We start from the raw sequence: 23,367 nt of genomic DNA on the forward strand, positions 1-23,367 counted from the left end.
TCATGCACATAGGGTGACATGACATTTGCCCCTGCGACGATTGGTCCGGTCTCATTTTCTGCTAGGACTTAGGGTTAGAGTTTGGGTTGTGATAGGGTTTTAAGTTTAGTATCATGTGAGGATTAGGTTAAGGGTGATGTTTGTAGGTAGAATTTATGTTTGACTTAGGAGGAGAAAATGTCATGGAACCTGTACATACATAGATCACTGACTGCATTCCTGCATAGTGCATTAGTTTGGAGCACAGCTGGATGTGCCACAGTCATGCCGATGGCATCGACTTGGTCATATCTGTGCCGTCACCTGTCAAATATAATCACATGACAATTGTCATGTGACAATAGGCAAATGACAATCAAAGAGCATTGATGATTCGGTTGGTTGTGAAAGAGACGAGGAGGGGAGTGACGGCATCCCCTCTTGTTCCCTGATGACTCAGTGGTTGGCAGCACCTGTCAAAACCAGAATCCATTGTGTCTTCCAGAGACCTCCAGGACAAATTTCGTCTCTATTTCGATGTTGATTGCACCTTGATAGTGTCAGACCACAAACGATAATATCTGTCTCACAGCAGTTTTCTATTTCCCGTCAGCAGTGTGCTTATTTCTCTGTCCCATACAATTTTAAGGGTCAGTCAAATAAGATGCAACTGCCAGCAGTACATATATATATATACATATGTTTTTGTACCCGCAACAGTTCATTTCCGTTAGTGTGTTCCTATACCACATGACATTGGTAGTTGAGGTCATGAACAACTGCAAGGGTAATGTGGCCATAATTCATATTTATGGCTCACACAAATACAAAGTTCATCCAAATGCAAACGTCATTACCTTTGTGGCGTGTCTTTGCACCTGTTGGATAAAATCCCCCTTTTTATTGAAAAGAAAAAGTATATGTTATAAATATGGTGCTGTAATCACTTGGTACATTGTGAAAATAAAGACAATGCAAAAATTACTGCGTATACCGTATGTGGGGAAAGGGAAAGAAGGGGAAAATATGACATTGACTCATGGAATCTGCATACCTGACATATCTGTGTGTAGTATCACGCCCCCTAGAAAAAAGTTGTGCAGGGATCACAAAGAAATGATACAATGTACCATGACCTATTACAGCAGTATTGATCCTACAGAGGCACTGCCTGCAGCGTGTGATAGTGAATGGGTTCGGTACAAGCTGATGATGGCCCAATCTAGAGGATGGATGGCCACTCCTTCGCTTGACCTTTTGCCTGACCGCTCCACAGAGAAATCTTGCAAGCACCTTCATTAAGAGACACTGCACTTTCTGTTTCAGGAGTTACAGAAAAAGTACAATCAAACTATAAACTACATGGGAAATGTTTGTTTGATAATTTAGTCTGTCCTCATTAATAATGAGGGCCGCAAATGCTACACAGGTGTCTTTACATCAGTATACAACAACGGTGTAGTCTTTTCTCTAAATGTCATTAAGTGTACTGTTTTAGATTTGCCAAATAAATGAAATGAATGAATGTATAGAAATGTCGGAGCTCTTTTAGGTCATGAATACATGCAATGTGTTTTTGCGTCACGTTTGTTTTGTAGGTTTGAAAGAAAAAAAAGGGCAGTGTTATATTGGAGGCATCTCTTGATGTCCCATAATGCACCAAATTATTCATCGCGGGAGAAGCCACGCTGATTTCTAGTGGGAATCGTGGCCGCATTGTGGTTTACAGATAATGAGATGTGCCTCCCGAAAGGGGCAGAAATGGGATAATTTCGGACCGGCACTTTTGAGATATTTTTCCCCCATAGGAGGTCGGTGTGGATTGTACATCAGTGAGCATCGTTTAGCAATAGAGGATAGGGCAGTATTGTTTATTAATGTTAACAAGATAATGATGCACTTCCATGTATGACATGAGAGTTTAAAGGTATAATTTACCATTTGCAGATGAAACAAAAACCCAGCATTAGTGCTCTGAAATAGTTCTGAAATGAGAGTTAGGGATAGAAACAACCAATGTAAAAATTTGAATCTGTATAATCGATGTTAAGTATTGTTACATGCACAAAATGTGAACAATAGGTATAATAAAAATGTTTCCAGACTAAACCATCTAGTTATGGTTTATTGAGCAAAATACTGACATTTCCTTATATTTTAGGCTTTATTGCAAAAATTTTATATGGTAGGATATTTTGTGATACAACAGATCTACACATATGCATGAAATGTGATATCTTGAAAATTTTTTAAATCACTGCTCCCAAAGGTAAACAGGACCTTTAATAGCTGAAAGACCCACTTTGAGTTGCACTGTTACCTTTTTTTTTCCCCTGCTATTTGTTAGTAAACTTGCATTGAGATATTACTGTCCACAATATAAATTTGCTTCATTACCAATCTCGCACATTTCCTGTGCATTTACACCTTATACATGAAGTGTTTTTTTTTCTTTCTTTCTTTACAGGATGTGATACCAGGTATATAAAGTGTTTTCAATCACAGTGCCAAGAATTTTGAGTGATAGTATCATACTTTATACAGCATATAATTAGCAAGTCTTAAGTGTTTATGGCTTGAGACTTTCCAAAAAACTTGATGAGTGGTTAAATTTGTATATTGGAATACAGTAATGGACAGATACGGTAAATGTACACATGCACATTGCATTCATGTCAGAACCAGAAAATGTTGCATGTACATGTGGTTAAATTCGGGTATAGCACCCAACTCGCGAAATTTGCAAAAATAAATCCCTCGCAAAATATAGCAAAGGTAATTTTAATGACAATGATGGTGATGATGAAGGTCATCAGAGCTGTCACCAGAAAAAGAAGAATGCTGGAATGTAAATGGTTGTGATACCAAGATTCAAAGCAGAATATGAAGTCAACTCCTGTCTAGAGGAAAGGTTTGCTGTTTGGTTTCAGTATTGTGGAAATGGTAGACCTCAAGGAGCGCTTACTTTTATGAGTGACTTGATTCTCCATCCATGGAAGTTCTTGAGGCAGTCTTTTCAGCAAGTATTAGTCACCAAGCTGACACGTCGTCTTTCATACATACAAATTTGATGTATTTTTGTGGCAGAAAAATATCCATTATGTCTAGCAAAAGCAAAAAAGAAGAAGAAAAAAAGCATGGACAAAGGCTGTTTCTTTCCCAGCACTAGCTGTGAGTAATTTCAGGAAAGATCATAAATGGGTCTTATAAATGGCAGAGTGCACTCATAACCAGCCGCAAATGTGTCTGTGGATGGAATATGCTTTTATCCCAGCCAAGAAGTGTAAGTGATCATCAGATCACACTCAAACATGGTATTGAGGGAAGTAGAAAAGATTTTATTGACCCAAATGTATCTCGAAGTCTAGTCTCTCTTCCATGCCCCAGCCCAATGTGTTATGAAATACGCATTTATTGGAAGAGTAAGTTTGGTTAGTATTTTTGATTTTCAAAATCAATGCTTTTTCATTTTATGGTTACTATGCATGGGAAATAAAGCTTCCCAGTGCTTGTTGCCATCTTAAGAGATGATTAAGATACAGTAGAATCTTGTAAAATCTTTTTATGATCAGACTTGATTTATTACATTCATATCGGTCTTGATTAAACTAGATGCAAGAGATCAATCAAGAAGAGATAATAAGCCATAAAAACCAGAATGCATCCATTCTTTTCTTTGTTTCTCAAGTTTGCCACATATGCCTTTGCTGCCTGTAAAAGTGGTTCATGCTTTAAAGATGAAGGTGTTCATATTGATGCGAAGATTCAAGATGCTTCAAATTCTTTGCGGTTTTTACGTCCACAGACACTGCATGATGGAGCGTACTCATTATTCAGTGACCGTTCCACACACCTGCGCACTTGTATGCCTCAAAAAACGTGAGCAGGTCAATTGCACTGGCTTCACTTGTGACCTACTTCTCGGGCGCTCGATAAATCTGTGACTACCAAAAAGAAATTGGATTGGGGGGGGGGGGGGTAGAGATGGGAATAGTTTGACTATCGCCTTGGTTTGATTGAGAGGGATGTACCTGCTCGAATACGTGCTAAAAATTCATGCATTTTTTTCTCAGGTGGTCAGTTCTTTCAGAAGCCTGCTAGTACCTTCCCTTGTGTTAAATTGCAAATCAAAAATAGTCTTAACTTCCAGACTCTTCTATGTAATTCTCTAGGAAGCAAACCGATAAACGTGTCATTTCAGGCATTGTGAGGTTGTTTTTGGTTTTATTCTCTCCCTAATTTGCTTTGATTGTTGCTTCTAACAAGATAAGAAAACAATGATATCATGATTTCAACATCGTAATGTGGCAAAAGTATTGTAAGTTGCAATACCATGCATATTAACATTGAGAAAGAGAACCAAAAATAAAACTTCTGTCGCCTATCATCTTTTTTTGTCGAACATTTGTAGAACAATTACAATATATTTATTTGGTTAAACACTTATATCAAGAAAAACAAAAAAGAGGATAATGAACCTCTCGGAGCATCTCAGTGGCTGCGTGCAGTTACCTGTATGCCTATGGCACAAGTCTGACCTTTGATAATTGTAGGATAGGCAGAATATTGAGGGTGAGGCAGTAAGCAATATGCCCGCTTCCCAGATCAGTAATGGATTGAATTAACTACGATGTGGAAATGCTGATTTGGGGTAATATGTGCATTACTGATGAATTCGTGCTTGATTTATTCATTGACTTGCTTTCTGCCGTCCGATTATTTGTTTGTGTGTGTCGGTGTGTACGTGTGTGTTTTTTTTTGTTTTATTTAGTGTTCTTCTGTCTTATTTCCAAGGATTCCGGTTCGGCGTTGCTGTTAAACAAAAATCAGTCGTGCTCATGCACGTAATTGTGCTGGCGAAAATGCGGCTCTCTCCGATTCGGGTCGCAAATTACAGGGTTGTAAGAGATATTATTTTACAGTTGAGAGGTAGGAGTGGGTAGAACGCATGAGGAAAAAAAGGAGAAAAAAGCTGAAAATAGCATACAAAAGTGAAAGATTGTTCATAAAGAAAACAAAGCAAAGGGCCTTAAAAAGGGATAAGAACTACATGTATGAAGGGAATATACTCTCTCTCTCTCTCTCTCTCTCTCTCTCTCTCTCTCTCTCTCTCTCTCTCTTTTTCTCGCAAGAGATGAGTAAGCTTCTTTTTAGCAGGAGATAAGTAATTGGTAAGCATGATGTCTGAGCCATGAATTCGCTGGTGCTAATGAATGTATTTGGTGTTGTTCCATATAACAATTCTCCAATTGACATGTTGCAACACAAGAAAGAAGACAACTGCATTGTGTCATTTTATAGGAACCTACACATTGAAAAGTCTTTGTGATTTGGCAGAGCAAAAAAGAGGAAAGACCAAAATTGAATTAATTGTTTTCATGTTCATTTTCATTTGAATATTCTCTTTGTGCTTATCCACAGTTATCTGTCTCACATGTCATTGACAAGTCAGTTGCAAACCGCACTGACTGTGTTTCATATTTGGAATGTGCAGGGCACACTCTCAGTATGCAAGCTTTGCTTTTATACAGGATCTGTTTGTTGGCTGCTGTAGCAATGGTTTTGTGCAAACTCATTGCTGTTGAAAGTATGAATAGGATTAAACTTTGCAGTACCAAGCCTTTCGCAAATCTGAAACAGCTGTCAGGATAATAGGTTCTCAAAGATGTCGGAAGCATCTGGGGAAACTCATCAGTCTCAAAATACATTGTTAGTCATTGTGCGATGCTTGAAATCTCAAAAAGCTGTGTCACGACCGACGGATCATACCCCTTGTTTCACTTCATGATGATGAAGGAAATTTGATATTTTCTTGATTTTGATTATTTTTATGTGTGTCAGTACATGTGTATGTTAGTGTGTGTAAACACACACACACAGACATCCCCATTGTTGTGCATATCTGCGAGTGATGTGAAACGTGTTAACATATACGCGTGAAACACGTTCACAAATTGGTATTCTCGCAAGAAGTCAGCAGTAATCTTGTGCTGCTAATATCCGAATAGTACTTCACCAAGACTTTATGCGTACAGTCCTGGTCAGTAGTGTTATGTGTTTTACGACTTCATGCTCATATATCATTCACATCCGCAGTCATCTAGAGGGTTTTACATGTATGTGATATAGGACTTTCGTGTCATCAAAAGTAAGAAACAAAATTATCCAGCTTTGTTTTGTTTTGGTTTGGTTTGGTTTAGGTATGTGTTTGTTTCCAGCATGGTTTTGTATCTTCTTGATTTTTCTTTGCTCTCACTCTCTGTATCTCTCTCTCCATGTTACCGACAGTTGAGCTTCTTCAACCACACAAATGGGCAATACCCGCGGCTGGCACTAGATGAAGAACTATTTATGGTAGAAGAACTATTTATGGGGGAATCACCCTAGGAATACTTCCCATGAGAATGTGTGTCATCATTTTCATTTTTAACTCAGGAGAAGTTAACACGAGAGAGTGAGAAAAAAAAATAGTTGCCCTTGTAATAATGCGTGGGTGTTTCTAAATTTTCACTTTCGCAACAATGGGAAGAGTAGGCCCACTTTGTTTGGCATGACTGTTGCTCATTGTAGACGATGAAACTTGCCCGAATGTAATGTCAAAAGTTTTAGCCTGCATGGTTGAGTGAAGGAATACCCCATGGAGTATTATAAACGGACTGTCAGGGTATTATGTCGCATGAGGAGCTGCAGTATCTTGAGAAGTCGTAAGGGTAAGCCCGTAAATCCGTTCAGCCTCTCTGGAGTCAGTGCTGTTTGTTTGTTTGTTTCAGAGTATGTTTTTTTGTCTTTCCTGTTTTTACAGCAATACTCTGAAGGATGAAAGTACTGATGGATGACAATTTTGTATATCATCTGTGTTTGCGGATTACAGTTCAGTGAGGCACTTGTAATCTGAAATGATTAGGTTGTCATCTATGTGTATTGTGCGCAGTGATGCATTCTGCTGATCAGCATTCGGTACAAATCATGTGGTTATTGTAAAAGTGGAAATTTTTGCGGTGTTGAAATTTTTGCACATTTCGCATGATGATCAGAAACCAGCACAAAAATAAGAACACATGAATATTTTGGCACACTGCATGTCCCGCTTGTAAATGTCTTGATTCCGTGGAATTGAAAACATGCGAAATTCATCTCAACCAGCCGAGCGCGAAAAATTACTCGTGCAAAAATAACCACTTTGACAGTAATGCTTTCAATATATGTACACCATTCCGTGCTGTTACCTTGGTCTGATAATTCTTGGTATGTCGGAGCAACAGGCTGTACTTTTTGGGACAGCATTCGAAGTGTGGCAGCCATTAATTTAATGATTAAAAGGTTCTCTGCAATGCATTAATTATGGCATCATACTCTGCAGTTCATTGCAGAGAGAGAGAGAAAAAAAAAATACTAAGAGACTAGCTACTGAGGCGTCACTGTTGCATTTAGAGGCACGCAGTTGCGCGGCAAGTTTACGACACTGTCGCCATGCTGGCGACACGACACCAGCGGCACGTTACTGTGAGTAAATTGCTTGTGAATCTAACCATTCCCGTGATGTTGTTACCCAGTCAAGAGCCAAGGAGTGGTAACCTATTAAGGAATTGATGACTTTTCTTGTCTGGCCCCATCAATTTTGTTTGTTTGTTTGTTTTTTTGGTTGGTTGGTTAGGTTTTTTTTGCAGTTAGCATATCAGCTGCGAATAAATTCTACACAAGGCACATGTTTAACCCGTTGAGGATGAGTCTTGAGTATACTCGGGCATGTGTCTATGGGAAATGCGTGTTGTAGCAAAATCAGTCCGTCCTCAACGGGTTAAGAATCGTTTATTTGAAGCAATTGTATTTGATACCTTGCCTGCTCACTAACTGCATGTCAGGCACAAGGAATCAAACTTTGCATTTCGAGTCACACTTGGCTGGAGGTGTTTACTATATACTCTGTTGGTATTGAATCACATCCTTTGTTTATATACAGTTTCCTACTCTGAGGGACATTTATCCTTCAAGTTGTCATATACGCTATTACAAATTCCTTCCCATTAATGCTCTTTTAAACCACTGATTCCTTTCAAGCACCAGCTGTCTCTGTACTGCAGCCTAGTTGCCCGAAGAGATGGCATCGTCCCAAAAGACTAATATTCTGTTCTTGGCTTCCTATACTAGTATCACCAAGTTTAAAGGGACTGTACAGTACTGGTTGAGGTGGGGATTCAGGTTTATAACATTCCGAAGTGAGATAATGAGAAACCTCTTATGAAATATGAAAGAGCATGTAATTCTAAGAAGGATTCAACGTTTATTTGATGAAAATTGGTTTTCAAATGGCTGAGATATCCAAAAAAGTGATAATAATAAAAGGCGACAGGCCACGCCTTTTATTAGGATGTCTTTGTTTCACCTTGTTTTTGGATATCTTAGCCATTTCAAAACCTATTTTCATCAAATAAACTTTTGATACCCCTTAGAATTGCATGCTCTTTGACATCTCATAGAGTGGTTTCTGAATATCTCGCAAAACGTTAAAAGCTAAATCCTCACCTCAACCAAAACTGTACACACCCTTTAAATAGAGGAATAATGAGATCATGTCTTGTCTGGCAGTGAAGATGTCCAGTAATTAGTGGACACTGAGCTCCATGCGGCGGTCTAATCAAGTCTGATCTTGGGTAATTAAAACTCTCCAAGAGATCGGCCACAGGAATGTGAAATCATCTGTGCTAATAGTTCATTAGTCTTGCCTTAAATCCATTGTAATGTTGATCATCTTACGTGGTTGGCTAAGAGTCTTTCATTAAAACCTGCAAATGGGTTGTGGAATGTACTCAGTAAAATGGAAGAACTAACTCAAATCCCTCCCTCTTCCCCACTCCCCCCCCCCCAAAAAAAAAAAGAAAAGAAAAAAAAAAGAAAAGGAAGACTTTCAGATTTGGTATGGAAGTCACTGTGGCATTCATTCTACTTTCTACCACAATCATGGCATCAACTTGAAAGAATGTTTCCCCGATGGTGACACTGGGACAGTGAGAATGGAATGAAGGACCCGGTAGCAACATTGAGAGAAAAAGTTGATGAGATTGCAGCAATCTTCATTCGATAGCCACCATGGTACATTTGAAAGCCCACATAATAGTGCAGGCCTGCAGGTATAGTATTGCCCATCAACAAATGTGTGCATCGAATCACATGGTCGTCACTGGTGTTAGCCTCTGATGGAGATTTTTTGGTTGTGTGCGTACTTACATAGAGTTGAGTGATAAATCTGTACACAGTTCATTGTGGGGATTCCCAGATATCTGAGTTAGGCCAGCCTTCCCATTTCAAGGTGTACCCATTTGAATGATGGTGGCACCGAAACTAAAAATTCAAAACTTTTCAATGCATTGTGTGAATTTTCCTCAAATTTCACTGATGTTTTCTAAAAAGTGTCTCGGTATTCAGTCGGTCCACCCATGTGTGGGATTCATTCTCCTTCTAAGTGTCCTAGCTTTTAAAGCCGGTTATCACCATTAGCATTTTATTGTCAACCAGTAAGTCAGTGGCTTGCTAAGATGATAAACTTGAGTAGGTTAAATTTGGGGCTACACCCATCAAGATTCAGTTATATGCAGTTATTTCAGGAGTAGCCACCAGCATGCTGTGATTGGGTGAATAGGGGATTCATTTTCAAAAGCCCTCTTACACTTGATTGGCAGTGTATTTCATCTCTGCCCTGGACACTAAAGAAAGTGACCAGTTGAGCCAGGTATGTAGGTCTCAAGTACAAGCTTGTTCTCTGATCAGCAAATCCCTTCAACTATTTAAAGCTCATTGTTATCATTGTGTGTAATCTTGAAATCATTGTCAGTCTGGATAACAGCATTCTCTTTTGCCCAAGACAAGATAAAGTGAAGACTTGTGGCCAAGGTATATTTCTTTGGAAACTGTGACAAGAAAATAACAAAACTTAACCTTTCTGAAGTCACTATCGTCAACCTTTCCCATGCAAGGACTTTAGACAACTAGGGTTTTTCTGTGTCAATCAGCATTCAAAGCATACAGAGGGTTGAATGTCCTAGGCATGCATACTGTAAAACCAAAACATTCGTAGCATGAAGCTTTCGCATAGTGTAGTTAACAGCCTTTTTTTTTGCAGCATGACACTTTCGCCAATTGCTCCTGCATTCAATGTGTTGTGTAGACAAGAACTTTTGCGTGCATTTTAATATGCTCACAAATCCTGACTCACGAAATTCACAGCAGTTGTATGCACACAAAACGTTCTGGTTTTACAGTTCTTTACGACCAAACCCTTTGCCAGCAGATGAACCTCTATGTTTTGACATGATCATTGAGTTCAATGCGTCAACTGATTGTATGTCTGCTATATGGATTAGCGGTGCAGGTAGTCATTTCGCAAGTCGCCATAGAGTATGTTTCAGTTTTGCTTTCGAATTTAATTGCTAATGTACTATAAATCACGGTTTCTATGGGGATTGAGAAGTTCAGTTGTAAAGTCATCATGCTGTCAAAAACTTCTAGAAGTGTACTGATCACATGAGCACTAGTGTACGTCTGTTTTGTAGTATAAAAAAAAAAGAGAACTGAGTATGACTTTTTAAAAATCTTTATGAAGGAATTATTTTCATATTATTTTCATAACATGATAACATTTGTGATATACATATCAGACAAAGTATCCCCAATTCATCTTCAGCAGTTCGTTGAAAAGAAAAATATGTTCTTAGGCAGCAAATTATGGGGAAATTACCTTTTGTAGATAAAACACATCACAAGTATGATGCAAGCAACATCAGTGTTTACCAAGGAAGCCAACTTTTTATAGATTTCTATTAATTGCCATGCAGGTGCAACTTTCCATGATTCATTTCCTCTCAATTTTTGTGTAATGTGATATTTTTGTCTTCTTCCTTAGTTTCCAGTGCTCTTTTGCTTTTGTTTCACAGTATGCACAGGATATACTTTTTTTTTTCTTCTTTTCAGGGTACTTTCTCTTTTTAGAGCAACTTGTAGTTGTGGAACAGTATTGTTGTCAAATGATGTATGCAGTACCCCCCCCCCCCCCCTTCCATAATGCCCACCTATCATACAGTCATGGTCTTGTTTTGCCTAGAGTCACCTCTGAGAGTGGGAAAAGGGCTTTTTCTTTCTCTGGAGCTATGCTTTGGAATGCACTTCCCGCAATTATACGCAGTTCTCCTTCAAAAGCTACCTTTTGCTGTAATTATTTGAAACATTTCGCCTCATAACCTGGGTTATTTGTTATCTGATATTTATGTTGATCTTGTTAGATCCATTTTCTGTAATCTCTGTTGTATACTTCTGTAGTGTTATTTGTCTGTTTCGTTTGACTTTTATGAATGAGTTTGTGACACAGGGCCTCTAGGGAGAACAGTGCGTTGACTACTGATAGGGCCACCCTGTATAAATATGACTAAATAAATAAATAAATAAATAAGTCATTTATTTGCCTGTAGTGTCTGCCCATCTATGTGAAATTAGCTTATTTGTCCCTTGTTGCAAATGTCTAGATAACTTAAAGGGATGGTAAAGTATCGGTGGAGATGAGAATTGGGCTTTCAACTTATTGCAAGATATAAATAAAACATTTATGAAATAGAACAGAGCATAACATTTTAAGAGGAATTCAAAGTTTATTTGATGAAAATCGGGTTTGGAATGACTAAAACATCCAAAAACAAAGTAAAACAAAGCGATCGTAATAAAAGGTGGGTCCCACACCTTATTAGAAACGCTCTGTTTTGGATATCTCAGCCATTTCAAAACCAATTTTCGTCAAATAAACATTGAATTCCTCATGGAATTACATGTTCTTTCATAATTCATAAGAGGTTTCTCACTATCTCACCAAAAAATGTTTGAAATCTGAAATTATGTCTCAACCAAAACTATACGATCCCTTTAAGGTATACATTTTGCATACAAAGAGCAGTAAGTACCTTGGGATTCCAGATTGCTTAAATCCTTGTTCTGTACCTGTGGCTATTTAAGTAGTGAAATTATAAGAATCTATGTGGTAGAATGTATTAAGTGCCAAAGTTCAAAACAGCAGCACCCCCCCCCCTCTTTCCGCATTTTTTTTCTCTCTCTGTTCTGTATGTCCACTTGAAAAGGTTAGCACTGCCATTTAAAACATAACAGCCTGAGGTAACTCAATGAAAGTGAATGTGGGAGAAGAAAAAAAAAGATGAACAATGGAATCTAATCCCAAACACAAACCTCTCTGGAATTGTACCGTGTTATTTCTTCAGCTTCACTCTTTCTTCTTCTTCTTTTTCTCTTCACTCCTTGTTGAATGTGAGGGGCATGTAACCAAACACTATGGGAACGGGAACTGCACTCGATATTGGATGCAAGCAATCTCGAGATTTATTCCCGGGGAACATTCGCATGCATTTTTTTTTTCAGTCTTTCTTTCTTAGTTCCGACTGCGCAAGCTAGCAAAACAACTTGGTTTATTTGTTGTAGAAGCATCCCCATTTTTGTTTATTCATTTTGTTTTGTTTTCTGATGTGTAATAAGTAGTTACTACAGATAACATGTGGAAAGTGTTATGGTTTTTCAGAGTTACATTATAGGCATTGAAGGAGAACTTGTAGTGCAGTCAGATATAATAGAATATCTATGTATATTATGTATTCAACTTTTTTATGAAATTTATTTTAAAATGGCTGAGATATCCAAAGCAAGCAATACTAATAAAAGGTTGAACCCACCATATATTAGGATCTCTTTGTATTACTTTGTTTTTGGATATCTCGGCCATTTCAAAACAGATTTTCCCCAAATAAACTTTGAAGTCTTCTAAGAATGGTATGCTCTGTAACATTTCGTAAGTGGTTTCTCGGTATCTTGCAAGGAGTCAAATGCTCAATTCTCATCACTACCAATACTATACCATCCCTACAAGAATCAGAATTCTTTGTTGTGGTACAAAGTTTATGAGGGGATGACTTTCTGCTTCTCCTGTACATTATCATGTGACTATCATTGCTCAACTGCTCTGCAATTGCAATGTTGTAGTTGCATTCATGAAGGCCAATACAGGCAAAGGCAGAAAATTAGTGGAGCATTTATGAATGCTGGATATGAATTATCTATGTAAAGAAACTTATATGAGGGTTGAGAATGCTATCTTTTTCCCTATTTCATCTCTGTCAAGTTTTTGATACATATAGCAGTCCATGCTTGCTGTAATATTGCAGGCCAGGGACATGTGTGTGTATGCCTGTATGTCTGGGACATGTGTGTGTATGCCTGTATGTCTGTTTCTATTACTAGTATTGTGCCTGTGCCCTTCTCATTTATCACCCTGGGGGAAAGTATGGGAGGGGGGGGGGGGGTCTTGTGGTTATTTCTTCCAAGACTGGTTTTTTCCTCCTTCTTGGTGGATGGGTGATGTCATAGGAAGCCAAGAGGAGGCTGGAAACCGTGGCAACATGAATGGCGAGGCGCGGATGGTTTTAGGTTCTCCACGTTTCCTCCGGGGACTCCCTTCTCAAATTCCTATGGAAACCAGTGACTAGACTTATGAGAGAATGGTGACTTGGATAGCAAGTGTGTGTGTGTGTGTGTGTGTGTGTGTGTGTGTGTGTGTGTGTTTGATTCGTCTTACCCCCACACAGTATCCAGGGGATAAGGAGGGGGAAAAAAACTGGCAAAAAAGGTGTGATTCCTTAATGAATTCAAGCTCAGTTTACCAATTGGTGACTCACCTCAACACTTGGAGGAGAAAAAAAGGAGGAGGGGGAAAAAGTGGTGCTTTGAGCGCGTCTGGATTATTTACAGCAATGATGAGGTGTGGCGGTGAGCTTTACAGTCCATTAGATTCTAGAATAATTGCAGCCATGTATGGATGATGACGGATGACGCTCAGTAGAAGCCACACTGTCAAGGAAGATCAGTGCAGCAAAACAAAATCAATTGGACGATGGAAAATGATGCAATGAAAGTTAACCCAGTATTATGGCAGTGTCAATGAGATTAAATTGAAAATGTTGCATGAGAAAGGAGTTTGTTACAAGTGTCAATCTAAATGTTTTCATCGTTCCTGTAAACTGCACGCCATCAAATTTTACTTTTTCTGTTAAAAGTTTAGCCCACAACGTTATTTCAATTGGGAACAGAGAACCAGCAAAGACACAGTGACATTTGAGTGAAATCTAGAAACCACATACGCATAGTTACTACTTGAGTATTAATAAAATTGGTAAATGATTTGCGCAGGTATATCAGAAAAAAATATAATTGTCATGTGATTACATAATAGTGCTGTATTCATCAGTTGTCCTAGTCAGAGGTTGAGGTCAATTAGTAAAATTGTGCATTTTTTTTTTGCATATAAAGCAATAGGAAGTAGTTAATGTCATTTAAATGAAGTAAAGCCACATGGAAAAGTGGACAGGCCTTTGGTATCTAAAGAATTATATCCTGGGTTCAGTACCTGCTTGGTGCAAATATTCATGAATGAAATGCTTTGTCCACGATGTCTCCTTAAACCCCGTCATGAAAGTGCTTACCTGGTGAGGTTGTGGTAAAGAAATGTTAAAATGGTAGGGCAAACCATAAAAGAAATCCTTCCTTTGATGAGCAAAGTATAGGTAAAAAAAAATGAGACTTATTGGTATTATTGTGATTACAGTCCTCACTAGTCATACTGCTATTAGACCTACTTCTGTTATCATCACAAGTTGTGGAAGCAATTTCTCAATAGGACTAATGCATAGCCCCCAATTCAGTATTTCCCTGCATTCCTTATAACCATGTTTTGATTCTAAATATTTAGTATTTATACCATGAACTTTCCCTTCAGATTTATAATGTGATGTATTGTAATGAATATGAAGCACATAATATCATTATACCTCATTAAAGAATGCAATATGCCACTGGGGTTGCTTTGTCAGTTGTTTTCATCTCCTTCAGTTTGAGGCAGCGGAGTTCTCACAGCTTTATGAAATATAGAGCTGGTGTCATTCTCAGTTTCAGTATTCCTGAGAAGGAGGTCGCAATTTATGAACTGTGCTGATGGAATTACGGTACCACTAGCATAGCCCTGGGACCTTCCGGGAATTGAGTTCAATCACTTGAGACTGCTAGGCACTGCTCACAATGTGTTTCCATACCAAATTAGTATGTAAATAAGAATTCTTAGGCTGGTGGGCCCGGACTGCTCTGATAATCTCCAAAACTCTGATAGTGATCACTATCAAGCAATGAATGACAATTTTCTTGTTTTCCCAAGCAGAACTGTTTGCATTAGATTGTCTTTTTGCAATTTTTACAGCCTTCTCTTTTTTAGCCTGTTCATATACATAGGCATTACATCGAATGAGTTAGCTTTGTGATTTAGCATTAGACAATGTGTAAACGAACAACAATAAACATCTTTTATTTATTTGTGTCAATTTACAAGGGTCATGTAAAACAATAGAACAGGCCAGTATGAAAGTGATGTCAGTCAATATCTTTGATTGTCACATGACATCATTCAGAAGGTAGGCTGATTTATTTTGCTTTTGTTATCTTTATCATGGAGGGTCTCTTTGGCAATATCCCATAACATATTCATTCATTTGTTTTATTTCCACACGGGCACTTGCTTCAGCCAAAGGCTATTCATCCACAAGTCTATGCTTTTATCACATCAAATATACAAAGTAAAATAGCATACTGAGTAGTAAGAAATACAGTGCTTAGAATTAAGCATGGCATTTACCATCAGGAAGGTTGATAGGGATATCATACCATGGGGTAGTTTATTGTCATGTGGGGTATGTTTCCTTCCACTGCAATATTCTATGTGGCTTCTTTGATACCCTCCAGCACCTCAAGCCTTGCTGTCCATGATTGAATCCAGAGACAAATCAGATCACTGAGGGTGTGATGAATAGGCCCATATACTGTATGCCTGACAGGAGAGATTTAGGAGAGATGAATCAGTATTGATCACACAAACAGACAGACATACAGACAGACACACAGACACACACACATGCACACAAACATGAAATAAATCATTCCTGGAGTGACAAGACATTGCATCTTACTTGGCATATATTAACCCCTAAACTCACTTTTGAATATCACTTTTGAATAGTGATGGGGGGGGGGGGGTTGTTTTATTTTTGTTTTATTTTTTTTTAAGAACAATTAATCCAATTGAAAAATAATGTTTCTGCATTATTTGGCGTCAAAATTGATGTTATTTCGTGAAAAAAGTTGTTTGACTTTCCTGAAAATTCATAATCTTAACATATGAGGTCTTTACACCCAGAGACAAGTACACACACACACACACACACATGACACATATATAACCCTGTACACTAACACACACACTCAAAGACACATCCAGACTTCACACATTCAAACTCAAACAAAGACAAGTATACACACAGATGCACAAAGACAAACAATCACACTCGAGTGCAATGTATGCTCAAATACACGCTTTGTCCTTCGTATCTAGGAAAAACATGATGAGTCATACATGTACCATTACCAAATATAGTGAAAAAAATATGAAAAATACAACGCCACTTTATTCTCAATCCTCGTTTCCTACTGGGCTCTCGTCATTGTGTTGAAAGACAAATTAGTTTCACCCCTGCATTTGATGTGTTTCGAGGGCTCGGGGTATATGCTCTAAATTAAGTCTGACAGTCTTGCGTATTCATCATGCTTTCTTGAGGTGAATGCTGACAATTTGTGCTGTATCTGGCTTCTCCGTACCTCAGTCATTAATACGCAGAGGAAGATATCTGTTCATCTTTCGTGGATCCATCACTCACGTTTAGGAGCGTTCCTACTCGTCTCTTTTCGTCGTGGTCCGATCTTACTTTCATCCCAATCAGCGGTAACAATGAGAGGTTCAAAAGATTTAGAACAAAGAAGAGAGTGTTCAAAATGCCAGAGAGAAGATATTAGGCTATCACCATGCCAACTTGAGCTTTGAAAGAAGGGGGGGGGGGATGAAACACCATTGAGGATTCTCCTCGTCACTTGGGTCCTGTGAGAGACATAGGTGCTGAAATATCACACTCGGCGGTGAATGAATGTGCCCAACATTCATTTTCTGCCAACCCATGAGCGGAAAACCACCACAAAAAGAAAAAAAAAAGCCCAGCCTGACGCTGACAAGGTAACCTCATCTCGTTTCAACACACTCTCCAAGCGAGTCCCTCTTCGCATATCATCCGAGAAAATGTATCCATTAGCAATTCTAACCATTTTCACTCTGAGTGCTCCTCAAATACGTTCTCCACCAATGTGTAGCCAAAAAGTGCGATGCCACTCTCTCGGCACTTCACATGTTACATGCTTTCAGGCAATTTAAATGAGGGGAGATCTTTTTTTGTGCGTGGACAAAAGCCAAAATTTGACGTCGTCTGCTTGTCCATTGCTCTCTGCTTCACTGGTGCATTGACAATGTTAAAGGCATAATTTACCATTTGCAGATGAAACAGAAACCCAGCATTAGTGCTTTACAATAGTTCTAAAATGTGAGTTAGTGATAGAAACAACCACTGTAAAAATTTGAATCGCTAAAATTGATGTTAAGTATTGTTAAATATACAAAATGTGAAAAATAGTAATAAAAATGTTTCCAGACTAAACCGTCTACAGTTACGGTTTATTGAGAAAAACACAGATATCTCCTTTTATTTTAGGCTTTATCGCGAAAATTTTATATGATAGGATGTTTTGTGGTACAACAGACCTACACATGTGCATTAAATGTCATATCTTGAAAACATTTTTAATGACTGTTCCCAAAGGTAAACAGGACCTTTGAAGCATTGCTTGGTATAGCATTTTTGCATTTTGTAATACAGGGTAAATGTGTTTGTCTGTTCATTGACTATGTTAACTGATGCAGAGAACACAGACATTAAATCTTATTCATTCATCAAAAATTAGTTGTTTTTACGGTTTGTGGAAAGCAGTTTCTGGTCTATTCTCTTCTTTTCTTTTTGTTAACTATATCTGGGGTACCAAGTACATTAAAAAGTTGTTGCACAGTAGTTTGTTAGATGTAGTTTTCAATACTGTATACTTAGCAAAACATATCATGTGAGGGAGGATCATCGTAATGATGTGGTCAAGAATGAAAAAAATCATGGTGTCATGTTCTACACACTGTATACAGCATAATATTATATTTGAGAAGTCTAATTTCCCATGAATCGGGACTTCCAGACAATTTTGGATGTAGTTAAATTTGTGATTGTGGAGTATAGTAATGAATCAAAAAATGTCTGTGTGCATGGACATTTATGATGGAATCAGCGTTGATTTTTTCATGACGTGTTGTTTAATTCACGAAAAGTACCCAACACAGGAATTATATGGTGTACAGTGCAGTTTTCAAGTCGTGGTCACCATTTATTTTTACTGCATGCAGAGTGAATGCTTTCTTTCCCTGTAACTACACACATCGTAACCATCTTATTTTGTATGTGCAGACAGGCTGCTTCCTCTATGCAGGATTGAGCATGTCTGTGTTTGTCGTTCATGTCTTGTGTGTGTCTTCCTACTGGACTCTGACAGAAGAATTGAGAGAGATAGAGAGATAGAAAAAGAGAGATGGATGAAGATAAAGACAGAGAGATAGGCTGAGAGAAATAGAGAGAGGGAGAGAAACAAAGTAGTCCATGATAATGAAAGCACAGATTTCAAACCGAAGGGCGAGTGGGAGAAAAGTCAATCCACCCTCCCCGAAGCAAATATCAGGCCCGCGTCTGCAGCCCAGACGGTGCAGCCGTACCCATCCCCCTAAATGTCATGTTGCAATAAATGTCGCTAGAGTCATTAAATGGTTTTGATTTGGTTCCCAAGACTTGTTCTATCAGTCAGTGGGATGCAGGGAATGAGAATGGCACGAGTTAGATCACTGCAATTGATTCTGATGTATGGGGTAATGTTCCCAATTATGCAAAGACAATTGTCAGATAATGTGTGTCTGTATATTTATAGCTGTTTTTCTGATGTGTTTAATATGGTGATAACCTTAAACTAGCATGCGTTAATATGATTTATATATCAATGAATGGAGTGGACCTTGTGATATCTATTCTTTGCAGCTCTCACTCTGTCTCTCTGTGTATAGTACCTTCAGATGAAATGTGAATAATTCTGTCAACACATCCACATCTTATGTAGATAACATGTTCATTGATATGACATGAAAATAAATCTATTCCTGAGTCCACATTTTTATGTGATGATTAGCAGTCTTTCTATGAGCTACTTTTTTATAATTTGTCCTTCTCTTTTGTCACAGTGTGACTTTCTTGCAGTGATCAGGTGTTTAATCGCTGATTTTTACTTTTGTATTTCCTCTGCAGATTCCTTTGTAAATAGCCAAGAATGGACGCTGAGTAGGACAGTACCTGAGCTGAAACTGGTAGGTGTTACCTATCATTCTTATGTTCACATATTGTAAATGCTGAAATTTTCACTGCAGTCTTATTTTTGTAAATTTTGTGAATAGGCTCTTGATTTGGAAAATATGGACTAGAATGAAAATAAAAATTTGCCTTGCCTGTACTGTCCAAGACCAGCACGCTTGAGATGCAGCATCAAATGTCTACCAAGTACCAATACTTTACTTTTTCTGATAGATTTGATCTCGTTTTAGGCAATGTTTCACAAAACGTTTTTTTTAGAAGTCACTCTTTTTTTTCTGAACATTTTTTAATGTTTTGTTGTTGTTGTCACAGCTATCATGTTTCACACAGTGTGAAACTAAAAAGTCATGAAAATCTTCAACCAGCTGCTATACGTGAAAATATCTGTGTGCAAAAATATCAACATTTTGTATTTGATTTGGCTTCAATTTTCTGTTATCATGGATCTCATACCATACCATCTATAAACCATATCTACATGTACTGACTTCGTGTCAGATATGATCCATGAATAAATTTTGATGGCAGTTGTTTTGGTATCATGCTTCCATAGTAGCCACAATATAATGTCAGGACAGGAATTGAGGCTCAGAGATACACACAGTTCTGTAGATGCGTGGCAAAGGGCGATGTGCTCGATGTGATCGTGCTTGATGCTTCGGAGAGAAAGAGATGGAGGACAGTTGCTATGGCAACCCCGCTCTCGAAAAACCTTGGAAGAGGAGGAAAAATATGCAAACAACACAAGACATCTTACTGTACATTCTGGAGCAAATTCTGCCCTGGTGGCATCTCTGAGCATGGTGAAAAGGAGTTTGTATTTTCCGCACAGCTAGTGCCCCTGCCCCAGTTTTTTCTGCCTCGCTTGCGAGATTAAACCTGACCTTGTGGTCATCCGTAATCCTATTACTATCCGCTGCAGCCTGCCAGACCCTCGGCCACTTGCGTCACGTCTCGCGTGCACGTAAGTCTGGTCAGAGGAGGCCAGTGGTCTGCGGGTAGACGAACAAACAAAAACCGTTGTGGGGGGGGGGGGTGGAGATGGGGGGGATGGAGATTGGGAGGAGGGGGGAAATGTTGGATGATGGTACATTAATGAGATGGAGACGTGAGGACTTTTTCTCTGTCCTTTTAAGCAATTCAACAAGGAGAGTAGGTGATGTGGAGGGTATGTCAGTCAGTCTTTGGATACTCGTGGTAAATCACAACTTTCATTTGCATTGGCCTCAAGGCTTTGGTATTCGTTGAATTGTGGTTGCAACTGCGGTTGCAGTTTATCTCTATTTTGTAGACTCATTACTGGCATGAATAACAACTCATCTGATTATTCCTGTATATCTCACCTCAACCAACATGCACTTCTGCAAAGCTTACAAAGGATAAATAAAAGGAATTAGTAGAATGATTAATAGAATATAGATAGATAGATAGATAGATAGATAGATAGATAGATAGATGAATAGGTGGAATAATGGATGAATGAAAATTCCCATATTCAATTATCAAATGTTGCATTCATGAGTATATTAGGGAAAAAAAACACTTTCTTTTTTTTAAACACCTGTTAAAGAAGAATACAACAGTTTGTATTTCCTTACCACAAATTCAAATAGTTTGAATCCATCCACAGAAGATAATCAACAAATGAGTGAAATGAAATGAATATAACAGACATAGAATATTAATTTGAACATAGAGTGATACTGTGCTGTGAAAAAGAGAGCAACACTGATTTCACAGTTTTGTGTCCCCAAACTGCATGAGGCCCATCTCGCTGAGGCATCGTCAAATGTTCACAGCACGACGTTGCCAAGATGAGAATGAAGGAATGGGGACGTGGGAACGAAGTGGCACCAACAGTGTCGAATCAATTCCTGCAATCAAGTTTGGGAGATGGCGATATTGAGATGGGCATGCTACATCAATAAATTCTCCCAGCCCATCAGTTTTAGTTCTTGAAATTGGAAAGGGGGGCCCCTCTCGCACAGGGGGGATGGAGATGTGGGTTATATTTTATCCAACAACCGGGTTTGTATTGAACTAGCAGTGCTCTTATATTCACCCCTCCCCCCACACACACACACACCTCAAACTCTCTTTCCTTTTCATTCTTTCCCCTCTCCCTCCATTTCTCTTCCTCCGCATATAATGCATGTCTTTCTGTCCTTCACACATTCACATAAAGATTATAAATACATTGTCTCTATTTTCTATTGTCTCAGTTTCTCATTGTCTTTCACATGCACATGCATACACAGTGATTCATACATATGCATAGCATGATATATTCATATCAATGTATATTCGCATACATACACTATTTATTGGTCTAAAAAATCAACAAATTCTACATGTATACAGATTTGAGCTTTACATGATGCACACACACACACACACACACATACACATACAATATATGCACTCTCCTAGTCTCTCTTTTTACTTCTTCGTCTTCCTTTTCCCGTCCTCCTCCTCCATCTCCTCCTCTTCCTCTTCTTCCTCTTCCTCCTCCTCCTCCTCCCCTCCTCTTCTATCTCCTCTTCCTCCTCCTCTTTCATCTCCTCATCTCCCTCTTCATTCTCTTCCTCTTCCACCTCTGCTCCTCCTCATCATCATCCCCTTCATCATCATCCTCCCTTTCCTCCTCTCTCACCCTCTATGGGGAGAATGATGATCTGGTAGGATGTGAACGCTTCGTTTGAGGACGAAATCAGGCTGACGAGAGAGGGGAACAAGGTCACATGTGAAGTCGAGAGGATTTCTTGTTAAAGTGTATTAAATGATGTGTGGGTGTAAGGGCATGCATTTGAGGAGGCGTGTTTTATGTACTCGAGATGATCTGTTTGTATTCAGTGTTATTTGTGGGTAAGTGTTTATCATTATGTTGTCAAATCAGCAGAAGTTGTAGCTTTTGCTTTGTATTGCTTCTTCCTGTTGTGCAATGAAATAAAAGTATTTCTTGTCTGTAACTCAAGACTGGTTTGTTTGTTTGTTTGCTTGCTTGCTTGTTTTAAAAAGAGAAAGAATGTAAGTTTTCTTGTCGTGCAGCTGACAAGTATAATTCCTCAGTGAGTGATGTGCAGTCTAATTAAAGAGACATTCCAGACGATTTATATAATTTCACATCATGTAGGACATTTACATGGATAGTACCATGTGTATGTTTGTGGAATTTATTGTGATCCTTGAGCAGAGTAACCAATACTCTGAAAAACAAAAACGTAATACACTGAACAAGGATAATGACATACAGTAGCAGGCTCACATATCCCAATAATGTAGCATCGCAACTCCATTACAATACCACTTGCTTCACCTGTGTAGTTCTGCTTCCTTGAGCAGTGAATTATGCATTCTTATGGTGAGGCTGCCATGTCATCATCCATGTTCATTGTGAGTTCTTATAAATTTTGAAAACATTCCCATTCCTTATCTCAATCACTATAAATTGTAAAAGTCTGTACCCAGTATACCCAATTTCAATAGATGTTCAAATGCAAAAGTCTAAAAACCATCCAGAATTCTTGTTATTTAATTCTGGTTTCTACAGTAAATCAGCAGTTGAGCACAAAAGTTATTTGAAAATTGTACATGTGAGAGTCTGAAATTGTCCATCTTTTAATTCAAAATAGATACTTACACCCTCATCTCAAATTCGGTGTGGTTCTTTCTAGTGATTCCTGTTTTGTTTGTGTTTTTTTAATGTTACTTATTAGCTGCATAAAGGTGTAAACTCTCATCAGTCCAGTTCACTGTCTCAGTATTAAAAGAGAGTTAGCTTTATTTAAAAAGATTTCTGTTGGCATTATATGATCAGTAGAGGATGGTAACCCAAGCCAGTGTGCCCCTTATTGGTGGTGTATCATAATCCCAAAGTGGGGAATTTTATCAAGACGGTGAATCTAATCATAATAGTGCCATGGGCTACAAGACGTGTGAGTGCAGAGAAAACCAAGTTCTTTACCCCCTGCTC

At 38.5% G+C, this 23,367-nt stretch overlaps 1 protein-coding gene across 1 annotated transcript in view; it reads left to right on the top strand.

Moving 5' to 3' along the window:
- The window catches only part of LOC139725988 (arf-GAP with GTPase, ANK repeat and PH domain-containing protein 1-like), a 222,340-nt gene that overhangs the window by 135,738 nt on the left and 63,235 nt on the right, over positions 1–23,367 (top strand). Inside the window, exon 2 of the mRNA XM_071637071.1 lies at positions 19,332–19,390. Within this exon, the coding sequence (XP_071493172.1) occupies positions 19,332–19,390 (59 nt within the window). The remainder of the gene's footprint in view (positions 1–19,331; positions 19,391–23,367) is intronic.

The sequence above is a fragment of the Diadema antillarum genome, unplaced genomic scaffold (genome assembly GCF_040938485.1).
Source record: "Diadema antillarum isolate AM-2024a unplaced genomic scaffold, OU_Dant_1.0 seq00000069_RagTag, whole genome shotgun sequence".
Taxonomy (NCBI): Eukaryota; Metazoa; Echinodermata; class Echinoidea; order Diadematoida; family Diadematidae; genus Diadema; species Diadema antillarum.